This window comes from Caenorhabditis elegans, chromosome II (assembly GCF_000002985.6).
Source record: "Caenorhabditis elegans chromosome II".
Taxonomy (NCBI): Eukaryota; Metazoa; Nematoda; class Chromadorea; order Rhabditida; family Rhabditidae; genus Caenorhabditis; species Caenorhabditis elegans.
This window is the reverse complement of record NC_003280.10, coordinates 11518455-11535115: the sequence shown is the minus strand read 5'-3', so window position 1 is coordinate 11535115 and position 16661 is coordinate 11518455. Positions and strand designations below refer to the sequence as shown.

General features: G+C 38.5%; 5 protein-coding genes and 3 non-coding genes across 10 annotated transcripts; 5 read left to right on the top strand and 3 right to left on the bottom strand.

Annotated features, from left to right (window-relative positions):
• Positions 1 to 636: 636 nt before the first annotated feature.
• Y62F5A.12 (Reverse transcriptase domain-containing protein) lies at positions 637 to 1194 on the top strand. The gene is made up of 2 exons (NM_001129194.6): positions 637 to 825; positions 886 to 1194. Exons 1-2 carry the CDS (start codon positions 639 to 641, stop codon positions 1083 to 1085), a joined length of 387 nt encoding a protein of 128 aa, NP_001122666.1. The 5' UTR covers positions 637 to 638; the 3' UTR covers positions 1086 to 1194.
• A 105-nt stretch (positions 1195 to 1299) lies between these two features.
• Positions 1300 to 7948, top strand: mdt-8 (Mediator of RNA polymerase II transcription subunit 8; the record flags this gene model as incomplete). 2 transcript variants are annotated; one of them, NM_064063.5, is made up of 4 exons in its annotated part: positions 1300 to 1631; positions 1683 to 1916; positions 3357 to 3672; positions 7754 to 7948. In NM_064063.5, the coding sequence occupies 4 exons, from the start codon at positions 1302 to 1304 to the stop codon at positions 7849 to 7851; spliced, it is 978 nt and encodes a 325-aa protein (NP_496464.2). In that variant the 3' UTR covers positions 7852 to 7948. The 2 variants fall into 2 exon arrangements, with proteins under 2 accessions (NP_496464.2, NP_496463.2); NM_064062.5 differs by having other exon boundaries at positions 1302 to 1631; positions 7746 to 7944.
• Positions 2822 to 2967, top strand: Y62F5A.11. Its single transcript, NR_023955.1, has one exon. It is a non-coding gene; the product is annotated as a small nucleolar RNA Y62F5A.11 (small nucleolar RNA).
• Positions 2891 to 2978, bottom strand: Y62F5A.13. The gene has a single exon (NR_051714.1). It is a non-coding gene; the product is annotated as an Unclassified non-coding RNA Y62F5A.13 (non-coding RNA).
• Positions 7949 to 8061: 113 nt separating the features above from the next.
• Positions 8062 to 15788, top strand: age-1 (Phosphatidylinositol 3-kinase age-1; the record flags this gene model as incomplete). Of its 2 annotated transcripts, NM_064061.6 has the most annotated exons (9): positions 8062 to 8234; positions 8321 to 8606; positions 8659 to 9219; positions 9268 to 10544; positions 11216 to 11476; positions 11528 to 11902; positions 13648 to 13998; positions 14436 to 14568; positions 15277 to 15788. In NM_064061.6, the coding sequence occupies 9 exons, from the start codon at positions 8062 to 8064 to the stop codon at positions 15406 to 15408; spliced, it is 3549 nt and encodes a 1182-aa protein (NP_496462.2). The 2 variants fall into 2 exon arrangements, with proteins under 2 accessions (NP_496462.2, NP_001300488.1); NM_001313559.3 differs by lacking the exons at positions 8062 to 8234; positions 8321 to 8606; positions 8659 to 9219; ... (2 more) ...; positions 11528 to 11902; positions 13648 to 13998 and having other exon boundaries at positions 14470 to 14568; positions 15277 to 15408.
• Y62F5A.10 (Tyrosine-protein phosphatase domain-containing protein) lies at positions 11920 to 13516 on the bottom strand. Its single transcript, NM_001027315.6, has 5 exons — positions 13446 to 13516; positions 12968 to 13395; positions 12536 to 12921; positions 12097 to 12489; positions 11920 to 12053 (listed from the first exon to the last, which is right to left on the bottom strand). The coding sequence occupies exons 1-5, from the start codon at positions 13451 to 13453 to the stop codon at positions 11955 to 11957; spliced, it is 1314 nt and encodes a 437-aa protein (NP_001022486.1). The 5' UTR covers positions 13454 to 13516; the 3' UTR covers positions 11920 to 11954.
• On the bottom strand, positions 15545 to 16632 carry B0334.10 (Major sperm protein; the record flags this gene model as incomplete). Its single annotated transcript, NM_064060.2, has 2 exons — positions 16272 to 16632; positions 15545 to 15736 (listed from the first exon to the last, which is right to left on the bottom strand). Exons 1-2 carry the CDS (start codon positions 16626 to 16628, stop codon positions 15545 to 15547), a joined length of 549 nt encoding a protein of 182 aa, NP_496461.1. The 5' UTR covers positions 16629 to 16632.
• Positions 16194 to 16268, top strand: B0334.18. Its single transcript, NR_051713.1, has one exon. It is a non-coding gene; the product is annotated as an Unclassified non-coding RNA B0334.18 (non-coding RNA).
• Positions 16633 to 16661: the final 29 nt, after the last annotated feature.

The window sequence follows — 16661 nt, the reverse complement described above, 5'->3', positions numbered from 1 at the left end:
CTCAGGTTAATATGCATAAATATTTTAAATCCAGACTTTCTAGGCCTGCCAATTTCAAATTTCGTGCGTATTTCGGTGTGCGCAACTGCGCTCCATTGACAATATTATTTGAGGCCCCACGAGGGGAGCAGAACGAAAAGGGGATCTGCAAAAAGGGGATCTGCGAAAAGGGGAGATACGAAAAGGGGAGATACGAAAAGGGGAGCAACGAAAAGGGGAGCTGGCACTGTGCCAAACGCACAAAACGCAATTTTTCTCACGCAACGCACGTTGATTTTTGAAATTTTCTTCTAGAAGATACGCTTAACAACACGCGACGCGTAACATCGGAGCATCGTTGTATTGTTTTCTTTGAGAAAAATAGCGTTTGGCACAGTGCCAGATCCCCTTTTCGTTGCTCCCCTTTTCGTATCTCCCCTTTTCGTATCTCCCCTTTTCGCAGATCCCCTTTTTGCAGATCCCCTTTTCGTTCTGCTCCCCTTTTCGTGGGGCCTCTAATATTTTGGAGGAAAAAGTGGAAAACCGGAAAACAAGTCGAATTTTCGCTTCAATTTATTAATTTTTCTCCTTTTTTCTTGCTTATTATTGTTTAAAATGTTAATTTCTGCTCCAAAATTATTCTTGAATCAATTTCAGACATGGATCTTGCGGAGGATTGCAATAAATTCCAGGAATTCCTTCGCCCTTCCACGGAAACTCACGTTCCGCTGCCACCGAACTTTTACGAGTCGTTTTTAAGAAAAAATCCGAATTACAATCCACAAATGGAAACGCCAAGTGCTCCGAGCACGCCGAACACAAGCTCGAACTCAATTCCCAGTGCTAGTGAGTTGTTTTTTTGAATCAAAAACGTTATTTTACTTTAAAAAATTCAGCTATTTTCAGGAATTCCAAGTGGAAATTCAAACGCACAAGTTGTGAAAGCGCTTCTCGAGACGAATAAGCGGTATATCGAACAAGCCGCAATGCAGAAAGCAGCAAACGAAGTGAATGTGAAAACTGCACAATATAACAATTTGATTCCGATTTCATTTGATCAGGAAGAATTTTTGAGAGGCATCGAGGAATCTAGAAGACCGAAATAACGCTGTAAAAATTATAAACATAATTTTGTAAATACTATTCATGATCAGAACTTAAAACCTTTCATAATTAACGAATCGGGTTGAATAAATTATTGAATCTCATTTTAAAAAAATGTTTGATTTTTTATTTCTGCATTACTCATGGTATTGACCACTATTTTTATCTTTATTACATGATTTTGTTTTCTAAAATCTAAAATATCAATCCTTGTTCAGATGGAGTATCCAAATCCACCTCCTCCGGTGACTTCGAATTACCAAGGCGAGCCTGAGAAAATCGCACAAGCTACGGATATGATGATCAAAAGAGTGACGGACGCCAAGAAAATCATCGAAGAGCTCCTACAAATGCTCGATTTGCAAGAAAAGTGCCCGTGGCCGCTGATGCTCGAAAAGTTTTCCACGTTGGCATCCTTCATGTCGAGCTTACAGTCATCGGTCCGAAAAAGTGGAATGCCTCACGGCCACGAAGATTATGGGCAATTCCTGAGATCTCATGTACTTGTGACACAGAGATTGCAATACGAACCAGATGAAACACTTCAAGTAAATTTTTTTATTTTTAATTGTTTTTTTAAAATTTAACCAATATTTCAGAGAGCTACTCAAGGACGTGTGATGTCATGGAATCACGCTCTAGTTCCAGAATATTTGAGAACAAAACCGAATCCAGAAATGGAAAACGAAGAAGGAATGCTTGACGGCGAGAGAAGTGCGAAGAGTGCGGATCTGGTGGTCAGACAAATTGCCGCGTACAACAAAAATATCGAAGGATTGATTAATCATTTGAACAGTGTTGATAGGATGCACACGGAAGCTGCCATTGAAAAAGTGAATTTTATATCAACTCAAAGTTGACAAAAATATTCAAAAAATGCACAAATTTGGTTCTGAAAAAATCTGTTTTTATGTTCTGGAACATTATTTTTTTGATCTCTCACTCGGCATTCAGAGGCAACTTCCTGCCACACTTTGGCAACTTATTTAGTGCCACTAAAATAAGTTGCCGAATTGCTGGCAGGAAGTTGCCGAGTTGTTGGCAGGAAGTTGTCGCGTAGTGGCAGCAAGTGGGAAAAAACGCTCCTCGGCATTCAGAGGCAACTTCCTGCCATTTTATGGCAACTTTCTGCCAAACTTTGCTTACTTGCAACTTCCTGCCAAACTTTTGCACATTCCTGCTAACATTTAGATGTTTCTGAGCGTTTTTTCCCACTTGCTGCCACTACGTGGCAACTTCCTGCCAACAACTCGGCAACTTCCTGCCAGCAATTCGGCAACTTATTTTAGTGGCACTAAATAAGTTGCCAAAGTGTGGCAGGAAGTTGCCTTTGAATGCCGAGCACAGAGGAAAACAAAAAACGGCTCCAACCGAGCAGAATTTAAAATTTTTTAATTGCAGGTTGAAATTAAACAAAAAAAAGTACCAAATTTTGCCAAAATATAAAATAAATTTAACTTTTCCTTGTCGCGGTAACTTTAATATAAATTTTTGGAGTTATCATCCTGCATTACATTTTTCAATAGTTTATCTTGTTTTAATAAATTTATTTAGATAGATTTCAAGTCAATAGGCATTCAATTTTGCTAATTTTTGCCTACAGACTTAAAATGTGCCTAAATCAACGAATTAATGCAATAAAAACTATTTAAATATGGAATAAAAAGTTCGCTTGTTTTGGCTTCTGCTTAACCAAAAACCCAAAAACTCTCCCAAAGTAAAAATTCGAATTCCTCTTCCCAAAATGACGAAACCCTATCCCCAATGATTTTACGACGTTTCAAGTCATTTCCATATCAATCGGCGACCTACTACACCGTCTTTTGATTGACCTGAAACGCGTAGAGCTAGTGAATCTTCATCATAACGATAAGATCTGATTGGAAAAGAGAAAGCGAATGGGACGAAAGTTGGAGACGGAGAGAGTTATCTTGATTGCTATAAGCCTGAGAGAGGTCGAGAAACTGAGACGGTGTTCGGCTAACTGATCAGTGGCCAGAATTGATTGAATCACAGGGAAATGTCGGACGTACAGAACATTAATTTCTGTATGAAAATCCAAGTTTTTGAATCAAAAATTAATACAAATATGTAGGAAAATGATCGACCGATCATTTTTGTTACAGTTTCATATTAATTTTTGATTCAAAAACTCGGATTGTCATACGGAAATTACATATTTTATTTGCCACCACAGAAAAATTGAAAAACAAAAACACCAAATTTCAAATTCCAAATTATATGCCAGTCACCGCATAATCCAATTATTTCAGCCAACATACAACCGAGACGAGACGGCGAAAATCGTAAAATCAATATTAACTGGAGAAGGAATCCGATCTCAACGAACAATGGCTCCAGCTCCTCCATCATCAGCCCCAATGACGACTGCACCAAGTTCAACAGGACCATCGTCTTCCCAGCCGATCAGTGGAAATCAGCCAGAATATCAAGGATCACAGCTTCGACAGCAACTCAGTGGAGGTCAACCACAGACATCACAGGCTCATTTGCCAATGTATTCACATCATCAACAACCACAATACTCACATCAACAACCCATGAATCCACAACATCATTCACCAATGAGTAAGGAATTGTGCAAAAAAGTCTTCCGAAAAATAATTTTCTAAAAATTGACAAAAATTCAAATTTTTATTAAATTTTGTCTATCTTGATGATAAAATACATAAGAAAACATAGCATTTTCTTTAAAAAAAAAATAGAAAAAAAAAGATTAAAATTTCGAAAAACGAATAATAATCCCGATTTTTAGATTATTATGAAAATCGGAAAACGACAAGAAATTTTTTTTTTGAAAAATTGCTATAAAATTTCGCCATTTTTCCTTTTTTTAGAAGAAAATTATATGTTTTCTTATGTTTTTTCATCAGCATGTACAGAATTTGAAATTTTTTTTTAGAAATTCCGGAAAATCGAAAACCGAAAATTTTTGGTTTTTCCGTTTTTAATTTTCCAGTATTTTAAATTTAAAAAAAAATCGAAAATTTTTGGTTTTTCAGTTTTTCTGAATTTCTGTTACATCAAAAAATGTGTAGCAAAAATCATTGAAAAATGCCAAAAATTGGAAACTACCTACAGTACTCTTTAAAGGCGCACACTCTTTCGAATTTAACAAAAAATTGTCGTGTCGAGACCGGTTTTTTGGAGTAAATCGCAAAGCTTGCAAACAATAAATCAATCTGATCAACTAAAAAATTGTTCGAAAAAACGTAAATTTAGAAAAAAAAGGAATTTATTTTTCAACTCCTCGGCCTTCATTCCGAGATGACAAACTTTTTGGTGGCAAAGGTTCTTTGGGGGCATAGTGTCCAAGGAGACAAAGTATCCAGTAGACAAACTGGGGTGTATCTTGGGGGGCATATCTTTGGTGACAACCTTTTTTTCAACTAGATTTTTATATGTATTTTTCAACTAATTTTTGTTCACATTTTTCTGGAATAAGTTTTTTAATGCAATTTTCAATCGATTATCGGTTATAATTCCCTCACAATTGAATGTATGAACGATGGTCTTTTGGGAAAAGCTGTAAAACGTCCAACTAACTTGGAATATCGTGAGGCTCTTCCTGATGGTCTGATCCTTCAGCTCCGAAGGATCACATGGGTACCTTCTGATGTTCTGATCCTTCAGATAAGAAGGATCGTAAGGGTACCTCCTGATGGTCTGATCCTTCAGCTCCAAAGGATCACGAGGCTCTTCCTGATGTTCTGATTCTTCAGCTCCGAAGGATCACATGGGTACCTTCTGATGTTCTGATCCTTCAGATAAGAAGGATCGTAAGGGTACCTCCTGATGGTCTGATACTTCAGCTCCAAAGGATCACGAGGCTCTTCCTGATGTTCTGATCCTTCAGCTCCAAAAGAACATGAGGCTCTGCCTGATGATCTGATCCTTCCGATCCGAAGGATCACATGGGTACCTTCTGATGATCTGATCCTTCAGCTTCTACCAAATAATGATAAATTCTCCGCGATGACAAACTTTTGGGTGACAAAGTATCTTGGTGGACAAACAAAAATTACCGAAAACTGATGTAAGGAATAGTGAAATAGAGTCCTATGGACTATTAAACATGTTCAGTAGGTGTATTCAGGACTGTCCGTCAAAATAAAAAAAAGTTTGTCAGACGAAGTTCGAACCTGGGACCTGTAGGATGCAAAGTTCGCTCACTACCACTACACCAGCTATGCGAAAGTCGGCGAGCCTCATCGAAGGCTATTATAAAACTTAGTTCGCACGAGTATGATCGACATTCAACAAACAGTAATATCTCTCAACAAGAATTTCTTCATGGAATTGAGGTCATTTGACTATTTTTATCGGTTTTTCAAGTTGAGCATAGGGTCTTTTAATTTTTTGAGCATAGAAAATCATGAAAGCTGCCTGTTCCTTGTATCCTGGATCGAAATAGACGTATCTGGCCTAAAATATTTCCTGAAAAGTGATCATTTCATGTCTATCGTGTGTTTCTCTGTATTTTGAACCAGAAAGTTGAACAAAAATGATAATATTATATCGAAAAATGGAACAAATACAAATAAATTTTAGGCCTAATCAAATTTCCTCCGGATATTGTTTTTTTGTCATGATTATATGTTTCTAAATTTTTTATAATGTGTTTTATAACAAAATTCGTCAATATTTCCTTCATTTCAAGCAAAATTTAACAGTTCGAGCTGAAAAATAGATGTTGCAAAAAATTTAATTCGTTTCGATGAATACGGTATACGGTCGGTGTTTGCGTACTTTGGCGTTTGCGTATGAAGCATCCAATTTGACGCACGAAACTTTCAATGAAATTTAATGCAAATTCTGCATCGAAAAGGACATTATGATGGAAATAATGACGAATTTAATTATAAAACACATTATAAAAAATTTAAAAACATATAATCATGACAAAAAAACAATATCCGGAAAAAATTTGATTAGGCCTAAAATTTATTTTTTATTTTTTTCCATTTATCGATTCAATATTAACATTTTTGTTCGACTTTCTAGCTCAAAATTCATAGAAACTCACGATGGACATGAAATGATCACTTTTCAGGAAATATTTTAGGCCAGATACGTCTATTTCGATCCAGGATACAAGGAACAGGCAGCTTTCATGATTTTCTATGCTCAAAAAATTAAAAGACCCTATGCTCAACTTGAAAAACCGATAAAAATAGTCAAATGACCTCAATTCCATGAAGAAATTCTTGTTGAGAGATATTACTGTTTGTTGAATGTCGATCATACTCGTGCGAACTAAGTTTTATAATAGCCTTCGATGAGGCTCGCCGACTTTCGCATAGCTGGTGTAGTGGTAGTGAGCGAACTTTGCATCCTACAGGTCCCAGGTTCGAACTTCGTCTGACAAACTTTTTTTTATTTTGACGGACAGTCCTGAATACACCTACTGAACATGTTTAATAGTCCATAGGACTCTATTTCACTATTCCTTACATCAGTTTTCGGTAATTTTTGTTTGTCCACCAAGATACTTTGTCACCCAAAAGTTTGTCATCGCGGAGAATTTATCATTATTTGGTAGAAGCTGAAGGATCAGATCATCAGAAGGTACCCATGTGATCCTTCGGATCGGAAGGATCAGATCATCAGGCAGAGCCTCATGTTCTTTTGGAGCTGAAGTATCAGACCATCAGGAGGTACCCTTACGATCCTTCTTATCTGAAGGATCAGAACATCAGAAGGTACCCATGTGATCCTTCGGAGCTGAAGGATCAGAACATCAGGAAGAGCCTCGTGATCCTTTGGAGCTGAAGGATCAGACCATCAGGAGGTACCCTTACGATCCTTCTTATCTGAAGGATCAGAACATCAGAAGGTACCCATGTGATTCTTCGGAGCTGAAGGATCAGAACATCAGGAAGAGCCTCGTGATCCTTTGGAGCTGAAGGATCAGACCATCAGGAGGTACCCTTACGATCCTTCTTATCTGAAGGATCAGAACATCAGAAGGTACCCATGTGATCCTTCGGAGCTGAAGGATCAGACCATCAGGAAGAGCCTCGTGATCCTTTGGAGCTGAAGGATCAGACCATCAGGAGGTACCCTTACGATTCTTCTTATCTGAAGGATCAGAACATCAGAAGGTACCCATGTGATCCTTCGGAGCTGAAGGATCAGACCATCAGGAAGAGCCTCACGATATTCCAAGTTAGTTGGACGTTTTACAGCTTTTCCCAAAAGACCATCGTTCATACATTCAATTGTGAGGGAATTATAACCGATAATCGATTGAAAATTGCATTAAAAAACTTATTCCAGAAAAATGTGAACAAAAATTAGTTGAAAAATACATATAAAAATCTAGTGGAAAAAAAGGTTGTCACCAAAGATATGCCCCCCAAGATACACCCCAGTTTGTCTACTGGATACTTTGTCTCCTTGGACACTATGCCCCCAAAGAACCTTTGCCACCCAAAAAGTTTGTCATCTCGGAATGAAGGCCCAACTCCTCAATTCTCTATATCTCTTGCTTTCAAAGTTTGAATAATGTTGAAATAATCAGAGATCAAAAATGCTTCCCACTTCCCAGTGCTCTCTCAGTTTCCCCTCGAAAGATTAGTGGTCTCATGATTATGAGCTCACCTCGCACTTTATAAGAGCATCATGACAACGTCCATAAGAATTTCAGCAATGATGGCGCCTGGGCAAATGATAGGACATCCGATACAACAACAACGTCCACCGATGCATCAGATGCCTCCAAATATGACTATTCAACGACAATGATCTCTTATTTTTATTTTAAATTTTTATCTTGTATTTTTCTAATTTTATTGAAAAATTTGTGATTAAAAAGAAGAACAAAACTAGTCTTTGAATAATTATTGAATGGTTTTTCTGTGCTCAGCGTTTCTATCGCTTTTGCTTTCTACTTTTTTGTTTTTTTTCTCGAAATTATTCCAATTAACCTGCAAGCTTTCATTTTAAGATTTTAAGATGTCTATGGGACGAAGCCCCTCCACGACATTTCGAAGTCGAACCGGAAGCCATGGAGCTCGAGATCTGATTGCTGGACACGGACGGAACTCCCGACGTATCTCGCAGATGCATGTTAACATTTTACATCCACAACTGCAAACGATGGTCGAGCAGTGGCAAATGCGAGAACGGTAGGAAGTGGTGGTCTAGAGTTGTAGATTTTTGAAGTGGGAGCTCAGTTCTCTCTTGAAATCGAATCGAAACTGGTTAATTTCAGCCCATCGCTGGAGACCGAGAATGGCAAAGGATCGCTGCTCCTGGAAAATGAAGGTGTCGCAGATATCATCACTATGTGTCCATTCGGAGAAGTTATTAGTGTAGTATTTCCGTGGTTTCTTGCAAATGTGCGAACATCGCTAGAAATCAAGCTATCAGATTTCAAACATCAACTTTTCGAATTGATTGCTCCGATGAAGTGGGGAACATATTCCGTAAAGCCACAGGATTATGTGTTCAGACAGTTGAATAATTTCGGCGAAATTGAAGTTATATTTAACGACGATGTAGGTTATAATAATTTCATTAAAAAACCAATAATATATCTACTTTTTCCAGCAACCCCTGTCGAAATTAGAGCTCCACGGCACTTTCCCAATGCTTTTTCTCTACCAACCTGATGGAATAAACAGGGATAAAGAATTAATGAGTGATATAAGTCATTGTCTAGGATACTCACTGGATAAACTGGAAGAGAGCCTCGATGAGGAACTCCGTCAATTTCGTGCTTCTCTCTGGGCTCGTACGAAGAAAACGTGCTTGACACGTGGACTTGAGGGTACCAGTCACTACGCGTTCCCCGAAGAACAGTACTTGTGTGTTGGTGAATCGTGCCCGAAAGATTTGGAATCAAAAGTCAAGGCTGCCAAGCTGAGTTATCAGATGTTTTGGAGAAAACGTAAAGCGGAAATCAATGGAGTTTGCGAGAAAATGATGAAGATTCAAATTGAATTCAATCCGAACGAAACTCCGAAATCTCTGCTTCACACGTTTCTCTACGAAATGCGAAAATTGGATGTATACGATACCGATGATCCTGCAGATGAAGGATGGTTTCTTCAATTGGCTGGACGTACCACGTTTGTTACAAATCCAGATGTCAAACTTACGTCTTATGATGTAAGATTACAACAAAATATTTTTGTTCAATTAAAATTAAATTTCCAGGGTGTCCGTTCGGAACTGGAAAGCTATCGATGCCCTGGATTCGTTGTTCGCCGACAATCACTAGTCCTCAAAGACTATTGTCGCCCAAAACCACTCTACGAACCACATTATGTGAGAGCACACGAACGAAAACTTGCTCTAGACGTGCTCAGCGTGTCTATAGATAGCACACCAAAACAGAGCAAGAACAGTGACATGGTTATGACTGATTTTCGTCCGACAGCTTCACTCAAACAAGTTTCACTTTGGGACCTTGACGCGAATCTTATGATACGGCCTGTGAATATTTCTGGATTCGATTTCCCGGCCGACGTGGATATGTACGTTCGAATCGAATTCAGTGTATATGTGGGGACACTGACGCTGGCATCAAAATCTACAACAAAAGTGAATGCTCAATTTGCAAAATGGAATAAGGAAATGTACACTTTTGATCTATACATGAAGGATATGCCACCATCTGCAGTACTCAGCATTCGTGTTTTGTACGGAAAAGTGAAATTAAAAAGTGAAGAATTCGAAGTTGGTTGGGTAAATATGTCCCTAACCGATTGGAGAGATGAACTACGACAAGGACAATTTTTATTCCATCTGTGGGCTCCTGAACCGACTGCCAATCGTAGTAGGATCGGAGAAAATGGAGCAAGGATAGGCACCAACGCAGCGGTTACAATTGAAATCTCAAGTTATGGTGGTAGAGTTCGAATGCCGAGTCAAGGACAATACACATATCTCGTCAAGCACCGAAGTACTTGGACGGAAACTTTGAATATTATGGGTGATGACTATGAGTCGTGTATCAGAGATCCAGGATATAAGAAGCTTCAGATGCTTGTCAAGAAGCATGAATCTGGAATTGTATTAGAGGAAGATGAACAACGTCATGTCTGGATGTGGAGGAGATACATTCAAAAGCAGGAGCCTGATTTGCTCATTGTGCTCTCCGAACTCGCATTTGTGTGGACTGATCGTGAGAACTTTTCCGAGCTCTATGTGATGCTTGAAAAATGGAAACCGCCGAGTGTGGCAGCCGCGTTGACTTTGCTTGGAAAACGTTGCACGGATCGTGTGATTCGAAAGTTTGCAGTGGAGAAGTTGAATGAGCAGCTGAGCCCGGTCACATTCCATCTTTTCATATTGCCTCTCATACAGGCGTTGAAGTACGAACCGCGTGCTCAATCGGAAGTTGGAATGATGCTCTTGACTAGAGCTCTCTGCGATTATCGAATTGGACATCGACTTTTCTGGCTGCTCCGTGCAGAGATTGCTCGTTTGAGGTAGATCTGGAGATATTATTAAAATTTAAAATCTCGTATTATTACCCAAATTCGAAGTTCGGAGATTTTCCCGTCAAAGATACGATTCCTGGTCTCGACGCGACAATGTTTTGTTAAACGCCATCGGGTGTGCGCCTTTAAGAAGTACTGTAATTTCCAACGAATTTTCATTGATTTTTTAGAAAATCAATGAAAATTATTTTTGAAAAAGTGAAATGAAAACGCAGCAACAAAAGCTAGAAAGTACAGTACTCTTTAAAGGCGCACACCTGGCTGTATAATAAAACATTGTCGTGTCTGTCGTGTCGAGACCGGGTACTATATTTTAGAGACTGGTTAAATTTAGAATAAAAGTTGAAAGAGCTGAAATTTTCCATTTTTCGATTTTCCGGAAATCCAAAAATTGAAAAAAAAAATTCAGAAAATTAACAAACAAAATTAATAAATTTTCTGAAGTTGATGAGAAAAAATAATTTTAAAAAAATATAAAAAGTTAGTTTAAAAAAAAAACTATTTTTTGAAACGTCGTAAATCCAAAATTCCAAAATTTTTTCGAATTTATCTGAAATTGAAAAAAGCTAAAAACTGAGAAAAAATGTTTCTTTCGATTTTCCATAAAAACCTTTTTTAAAAAATCCAGTATTATGCCTGCTTCAAGTATAAATTTACAGAGATTGTGATCTGAAAAGTGAAGAATATCGCCGTATCTCACTTCTGATGGAAGCTTACCTCCGTGGAAATGAAGAGCACATCAAGATCATCACCCGACAAGTTGACATGGTTGATGAGCTCACACGAATCAGCACTCTTGTCAAAGGAATGCCAAAAGATGTTGCTACGATGAAACTGCGTGACGAGCTTCGATCGATTAGTCATAAAATGGAAAATATGGATTCTCCACTGGATCCTGTGTACAAACTGGGTGAAATGATGTAGGTTTTTTTCTAAATAAAATTAATACGAATTTAAATTTAATTTTTCAGAATCGACAAAGCCATCGTCCTAGGAAGTGCAAAACGTCCGTTAATGCTTCACTGGAAGAACAAAAATCCAAAGAGTGACCTGCACCTTCCGTTCTGTGCAATGATCTTCAAGAATGGAGACGATCTTCGCCAGGACATGCTTGTTCTTCAAGTTCTCGAAGTTATGGATAACATCTGGAAGGCTGCAAACATTGATTGCTGTTTGAACCCGTACGCAGTTCTTCCAATGGGAGAAATGATTGGAATTATTGAAGTTGTGCCTAATTGTAAAACAATATTCGAGATTCAAGTTGGAACAGGATTCATGAATACAGCAGTTCGGAGTATTGATCCTTCGTTTATGAATAAGTGGATTCGGAAACAATGCGGAATTGAGTAAGTTGAAATTAAGAAAAAAAACTAAATATGGTTTATTCTTTAAAAAAATTCAGAACATAATAGTTAAATCTTCTCTAGTTATTCCTTCCAATCCTCTCTTCAAATCCTCCACCTTTTGCTGCAATCCTTCTGGAACCGTGATCTTCTTCTGAAAAAATACAAATTTTCAAAGAACTTTCAGAATTACTCACCTTGATGTAATACAGGAGACATAGGTAAAGCGAGGCGTACTGCTTGATGCTCTCAACTGCATTAGGCCTCTGGCTCCGAATCGCCTTCACAATCTCTCCAATCCGTGGCTCCGAGTTATCATTGAGGCAGCAGAAGGCCGCGCCCAGTGTGATGAAGAATCCAGCTCGGCCACACCCATTCTTGGAGACGACGAGCAGTTTCTCTGATCCATTCGAAGACTTGACGAAGTTCATGACATCAACGACGGATCGAGTGGTGTTGGCATATCTGATAGGAACTCCGAATGGCTCCCATCCAGTATGCACGTAGACGTTCATCATCACTGAGTTGGAGAATCCATTTGGAAGCACCTCGATCGTGTACCGGCTCCGTTCCTCGTCCATTTTCTCGACCTGTAAGGAAACTATGAACTACGGAAGCGATCCCACCACAACTAACCTTGCGAACGTTTACGAACATTTCTCCATAATACAAAAACGATCCCGTTGTCTTTGGGAAGAAGTCGTACTTCTCATCCTCGGATCCCACCAAGACGTACATCATCACAACCTGCTCGTTGTAAGCGGCCCTCCAAAACTCCTCCTCAAGACCTCGTTTTGGAATTTGACCCATCAAAATCGGGTAGCTGCAATGTGGAACAATGACGGACGACATGTTCACGTAGCTGTCTGGCTTGGCAGGATCCTTGACAAGAGTCGCATCAAGAATCGGATAAACGTCGGTTTGGTTCTTGGCCAGATTCTTCTTCCAGACCGTGCAATTTTCGATGTTCGCTTTGGTTGCGACACACACATCAATGTATTCCGGACGAGTCTGGGATGCATCTGGAAATTTTAGAAGATATTGATATAGTTTTCAATTAAAATTAACCTAATTTCCCGATATACGCCACGGCAACATCCTCAGCTTTCCATTTAACTGGTGCTTCTGACAGGGCCGGTGTTGGAGCCACGGGAACAGGCTCTCCGATCTGACGATCCGCCGTTGGAGTTGGCGATTGAGCAGCCGGCGTCTTCAAAGGTGTCGATGATCTCGCTGGAGCCGTTAGTTGCTCATGGAAGACGTTGGTGTCCGAAACAGTAATCAGAGCCGGATTACCATCTGACGTCACATCATTTGTTGAGCCATGCTTCCGAAGATCGTCGTTGGATGCTGTTTTGTTCAGTGCGGTGTTGGATTTCTCCTTCCGTGTTATCTTCTTCTTCCTATTGTTCTTTGACTTTTTCGGAAGGGCCACGGATCCTTTTTGATGATGGTGGTGGTGATGATGCTGATGCTTTTTTGGTTTTTTCTCTTGTCTGAAATATTATTCATCTGGCAATGAAAAAAAAATAGAAAATCAACTCACGAGGACATTTCTTTTGTTTCCTGCTTGACAAGAATTTTTAGTTATAAAATAAAATTCTGTAGATGTGAAATGATTGATTTTCGTTTACTTACTCTATTTATAGACATTTTGATAAGAATCTAACGAGAAATTATTTTATTTTTTTAAATCACGTGTTCAATCACGTATTTTAAATTTAAAAAAATAATTTAAATTTTTTCAGAGATGAAAAGAAGAAAAGCAAAAAGGACTCTACGAAAAATCCCATCGAAAAGAAGATTGATAATACTCAAGCCATGAAGAAATATTTTGAAAGTGTCGATCGATTCCTATACTCGTGTGTTGGATATTCAGTTGCCACGTACATAATGGGAATCAAGGATCGTCACAGTGATAATCTGATGCTCACTGAAGATGGAAAATATTTCCACATTGATTTCGGTCACATTTTGGGACACGGAAAGACCAAACTTGGGATCCAGCGAGATCGTCAACCGTTTATTCTAACCGAACACTTTATGACAGTGATTCGATCGGGTAAATCTGTGGATGGAAATTCGCATGAGCTACAAAAGTGAGTTTTAGAGAATATTTAACTTAATTGATATGCCACGTGGTGCCAGGCTGTCCCATCACGGTTTGATCTACAAAAAATGCGGTAATTTTTGTCCCAAAAAAAATGTGACGTTAGCACTTTTTTTTAACTATACAAAATCAGTTGAGAACACTCTGCGTCTCTTCTCCCGCATTTTTTGTAGATCTACGTAGATCAAGCCGAAATGAGACACTCTGACACCACGTGATATTTCTCCTTAAAGGTGCACACATTGTTTGATATGGGTCTTGGTGCGATTTTCTAGAAAAGACAGTGCAGCAGCCGAAAAAATGGGAAAAAAACACCATAAACTTTTTTACGCAGAGACTTATATAAATAAATCTGTGCGCCTTTAAGATGGCGTGACACAAAATCTAGGGAAATTACGAGGTATATAAAATTTTCGGTATTTTTAGATTCAAAACGTTATGCGTCGAAGCCTACGAAGTAATGTGGAATAATCGAGATTTGTTCGTTTCCTTGTTCACCTTGATGCTCGGAATGGAGTTGCCTGAGCTGTCGACGAAAGCGGATTTGGATCATTTGAAGGTGATTTCGGACCAAAATTTATGAATTTTTTTTATGTCTTGATTTTGGAACAAAAACAGAAAAAAAGATTTTAAAACACCAAAAAAAAAAGATTTTGGATTTATCTTGAAAACCTGAACAGTGTTGAATTCAAAAATGGGGTACTGTAGCAAATAAACGTTCACAAAAAATATGATATACTTTCTGAAAAAAAAACTTTTTTAAAACCACATTTTGCTGAAAGAAATTTGCTAAATAAGAAAAGTGTAAATGTTTTAATTTTTGTGTCAAAAAACCAATAAAAAACTAATAAAATCAGTAGGTAAACATATTATTAATATTACCGTCAAAATTACGGTACCCGGCCTCGAAACGACATTTTTTGTTAAATGCAAATAGGTGTGCCCCTTCAATAAAGAGTACTGTAGTTCGAAAACTTGTTGCTACTGAAAAAAAATTGCATTGATTTTTCATAGTTTTGCGATTAAAAAAAATTAATTGCTTGAAAACTCAAATGACACAATGAAAACACTTAAATTTTTAAACTACAGTACCCCTTAAAGGCGCACACTTCCTTGCATTAAACAAAAGTTTATTGTGGCGAGACCGGCTACCGTATTTCTAGAGAAAAAAACAGTCTTTCGTCTGGGTAATAAATTCGTTTTGATGAAAAGTATCACATTTCTGATTAGCATTTCTTCTTCATATTTTAATTTGTTTTTTTTTCAGAAAACCCTCTTCTGCAATGGAGAAAGCAAAGAAGAAGCGAGAAAGTTTTTCGCTGGAATCTACGAAGAAGCCTTCAATGGATCATGGTCTACCAAAACGAATTGGCTCTTCCACGCAGTCAAACACTACTGAAACCTCTGTTATCTAATAATATAACACATTCCGTGTACACAAATATTTTTGATTCGTTAACCCGCCGTATCTTTCACCCCCTCAACACCTCTCTCTCCTCTCTCCCTGTGTTTATTTTTTGAATTTCTTGTATATTTCAGAATATCATTGTAGTTATCTCATTGATGTATGTAAATTCAGATACATTTTTATTCGATACATAAGTTTTCATTTCACTAGATTTAGACTTTGTCTCCCCATGTGCCAACGTCTCGACCTTTGTCTTCGGATTGCACAATGCCTTGAACAACGGAAATGACCCAACTCTAGACTTTCCATGATTTCTTGGCTGAACATTCATTGTGAACTCTCACACTTGTGAAAAATATCAAACTGATCATTTTCTACACGTTCAACATGTTTTCGAAAAAATTTTCAAAACAAAAAAATTTCATCAAAAATTTTATATCATAAGGGTGGACCCTTATGATTTTCGAAATCTGACAAGTTCCTTCTAAATCGAGAGTTTTGTTTTTCAGAAACTTTAGTATCAGCAAAAAAACAGTCAATAAACAGAGAACTCAAATAAAAATAGCTTTAAACTAACTGAAATGAGCGCTTTAATGATGGGAATAACGGCCAAACAAAATGCGCACATTGCGAGCGTTCGCATTGTGCCCATCGGCGAGGCATTATGCTCGTTTCTGCGAACGCTTCGCAAAAACGCACATAATGTGAGGTCCTCGTTCGCAAACACGCGCATAATGGGTCTTGAGGCATTATGCGTCCGTGGCGAATCACCTGTGTAAGGAGATTGACTAGAAATCAATTGGGCTCTGCCCGCGTAGGTTCGAATCCTGCTGACTGCGTTAAACTTTTTTTACCGTTTTCGCCGAATACTCTGCATTGTCGGCGACAAAATTGAGCGACTGGACGAGATGATGTGGCTTGTCCGACACGTGTCCTTCAATCCAATGGCGAATGTTTTTGCGATTGTACGGGTAGATGGCCCTAGCGTAGATCTCGACCGGCTTGTTCCTGAGCAGAGCGGCTTTGGACGGTGTTTCAAGGATTGCGACTTCCGTGTACTTATTGGATAGAACCAGGCATTCGTAACGCTCAAGCTTTGGGCTTTCGTTCGGATTCACAATCTTCACTGCCACGTCGTAAATCGAGGTGTTTCGGAGCACGATCCGATATTCGGATTTCACATTTTCACGAACTACCACAGAATGAGTCATTGTCTGTAAATCGGTCAACTTTGAAAGACTCAA

What these genes read in the sequence shown, in the direction of transcription:
- Y62F5A.12 (NM_001129194.6), top strand. Translation starts at nt 639, where the DNA reads ATGGATCTTGCGGAGGATTGCAATAAATTCCAGGAATTCCTTCGCCCT. An exon ending in GAACTCAATTCCCAGTGCTA is followed by an intron (nt 826 to 885) that starts GTGAGTTGTTTT and finishes AGCTATTTTCAG; the next exon opens with GAATTCCAAGTGGAAATTCA.
- Y62F5A.10 (NM_001027315.6), bottom strand. An exon ending in GGCGTATATCGGGAAATTAG is followed by an intron (nt 12,922 to 12,967) that starts GTTAATTTTAAT and finishes TAAAATTTCCAG; the next exon opens with ATGCATCCCAGACTCGTCCG. An exon ending in GTCTCCTGTATTACATCAAG is followed by an intron (nt 12,054 to 12,096) that starts GTGAGTAATTCT and finishes GTATTTTTTCAG; the next exon opens with AAGAAGATCACGGTTCCAGA.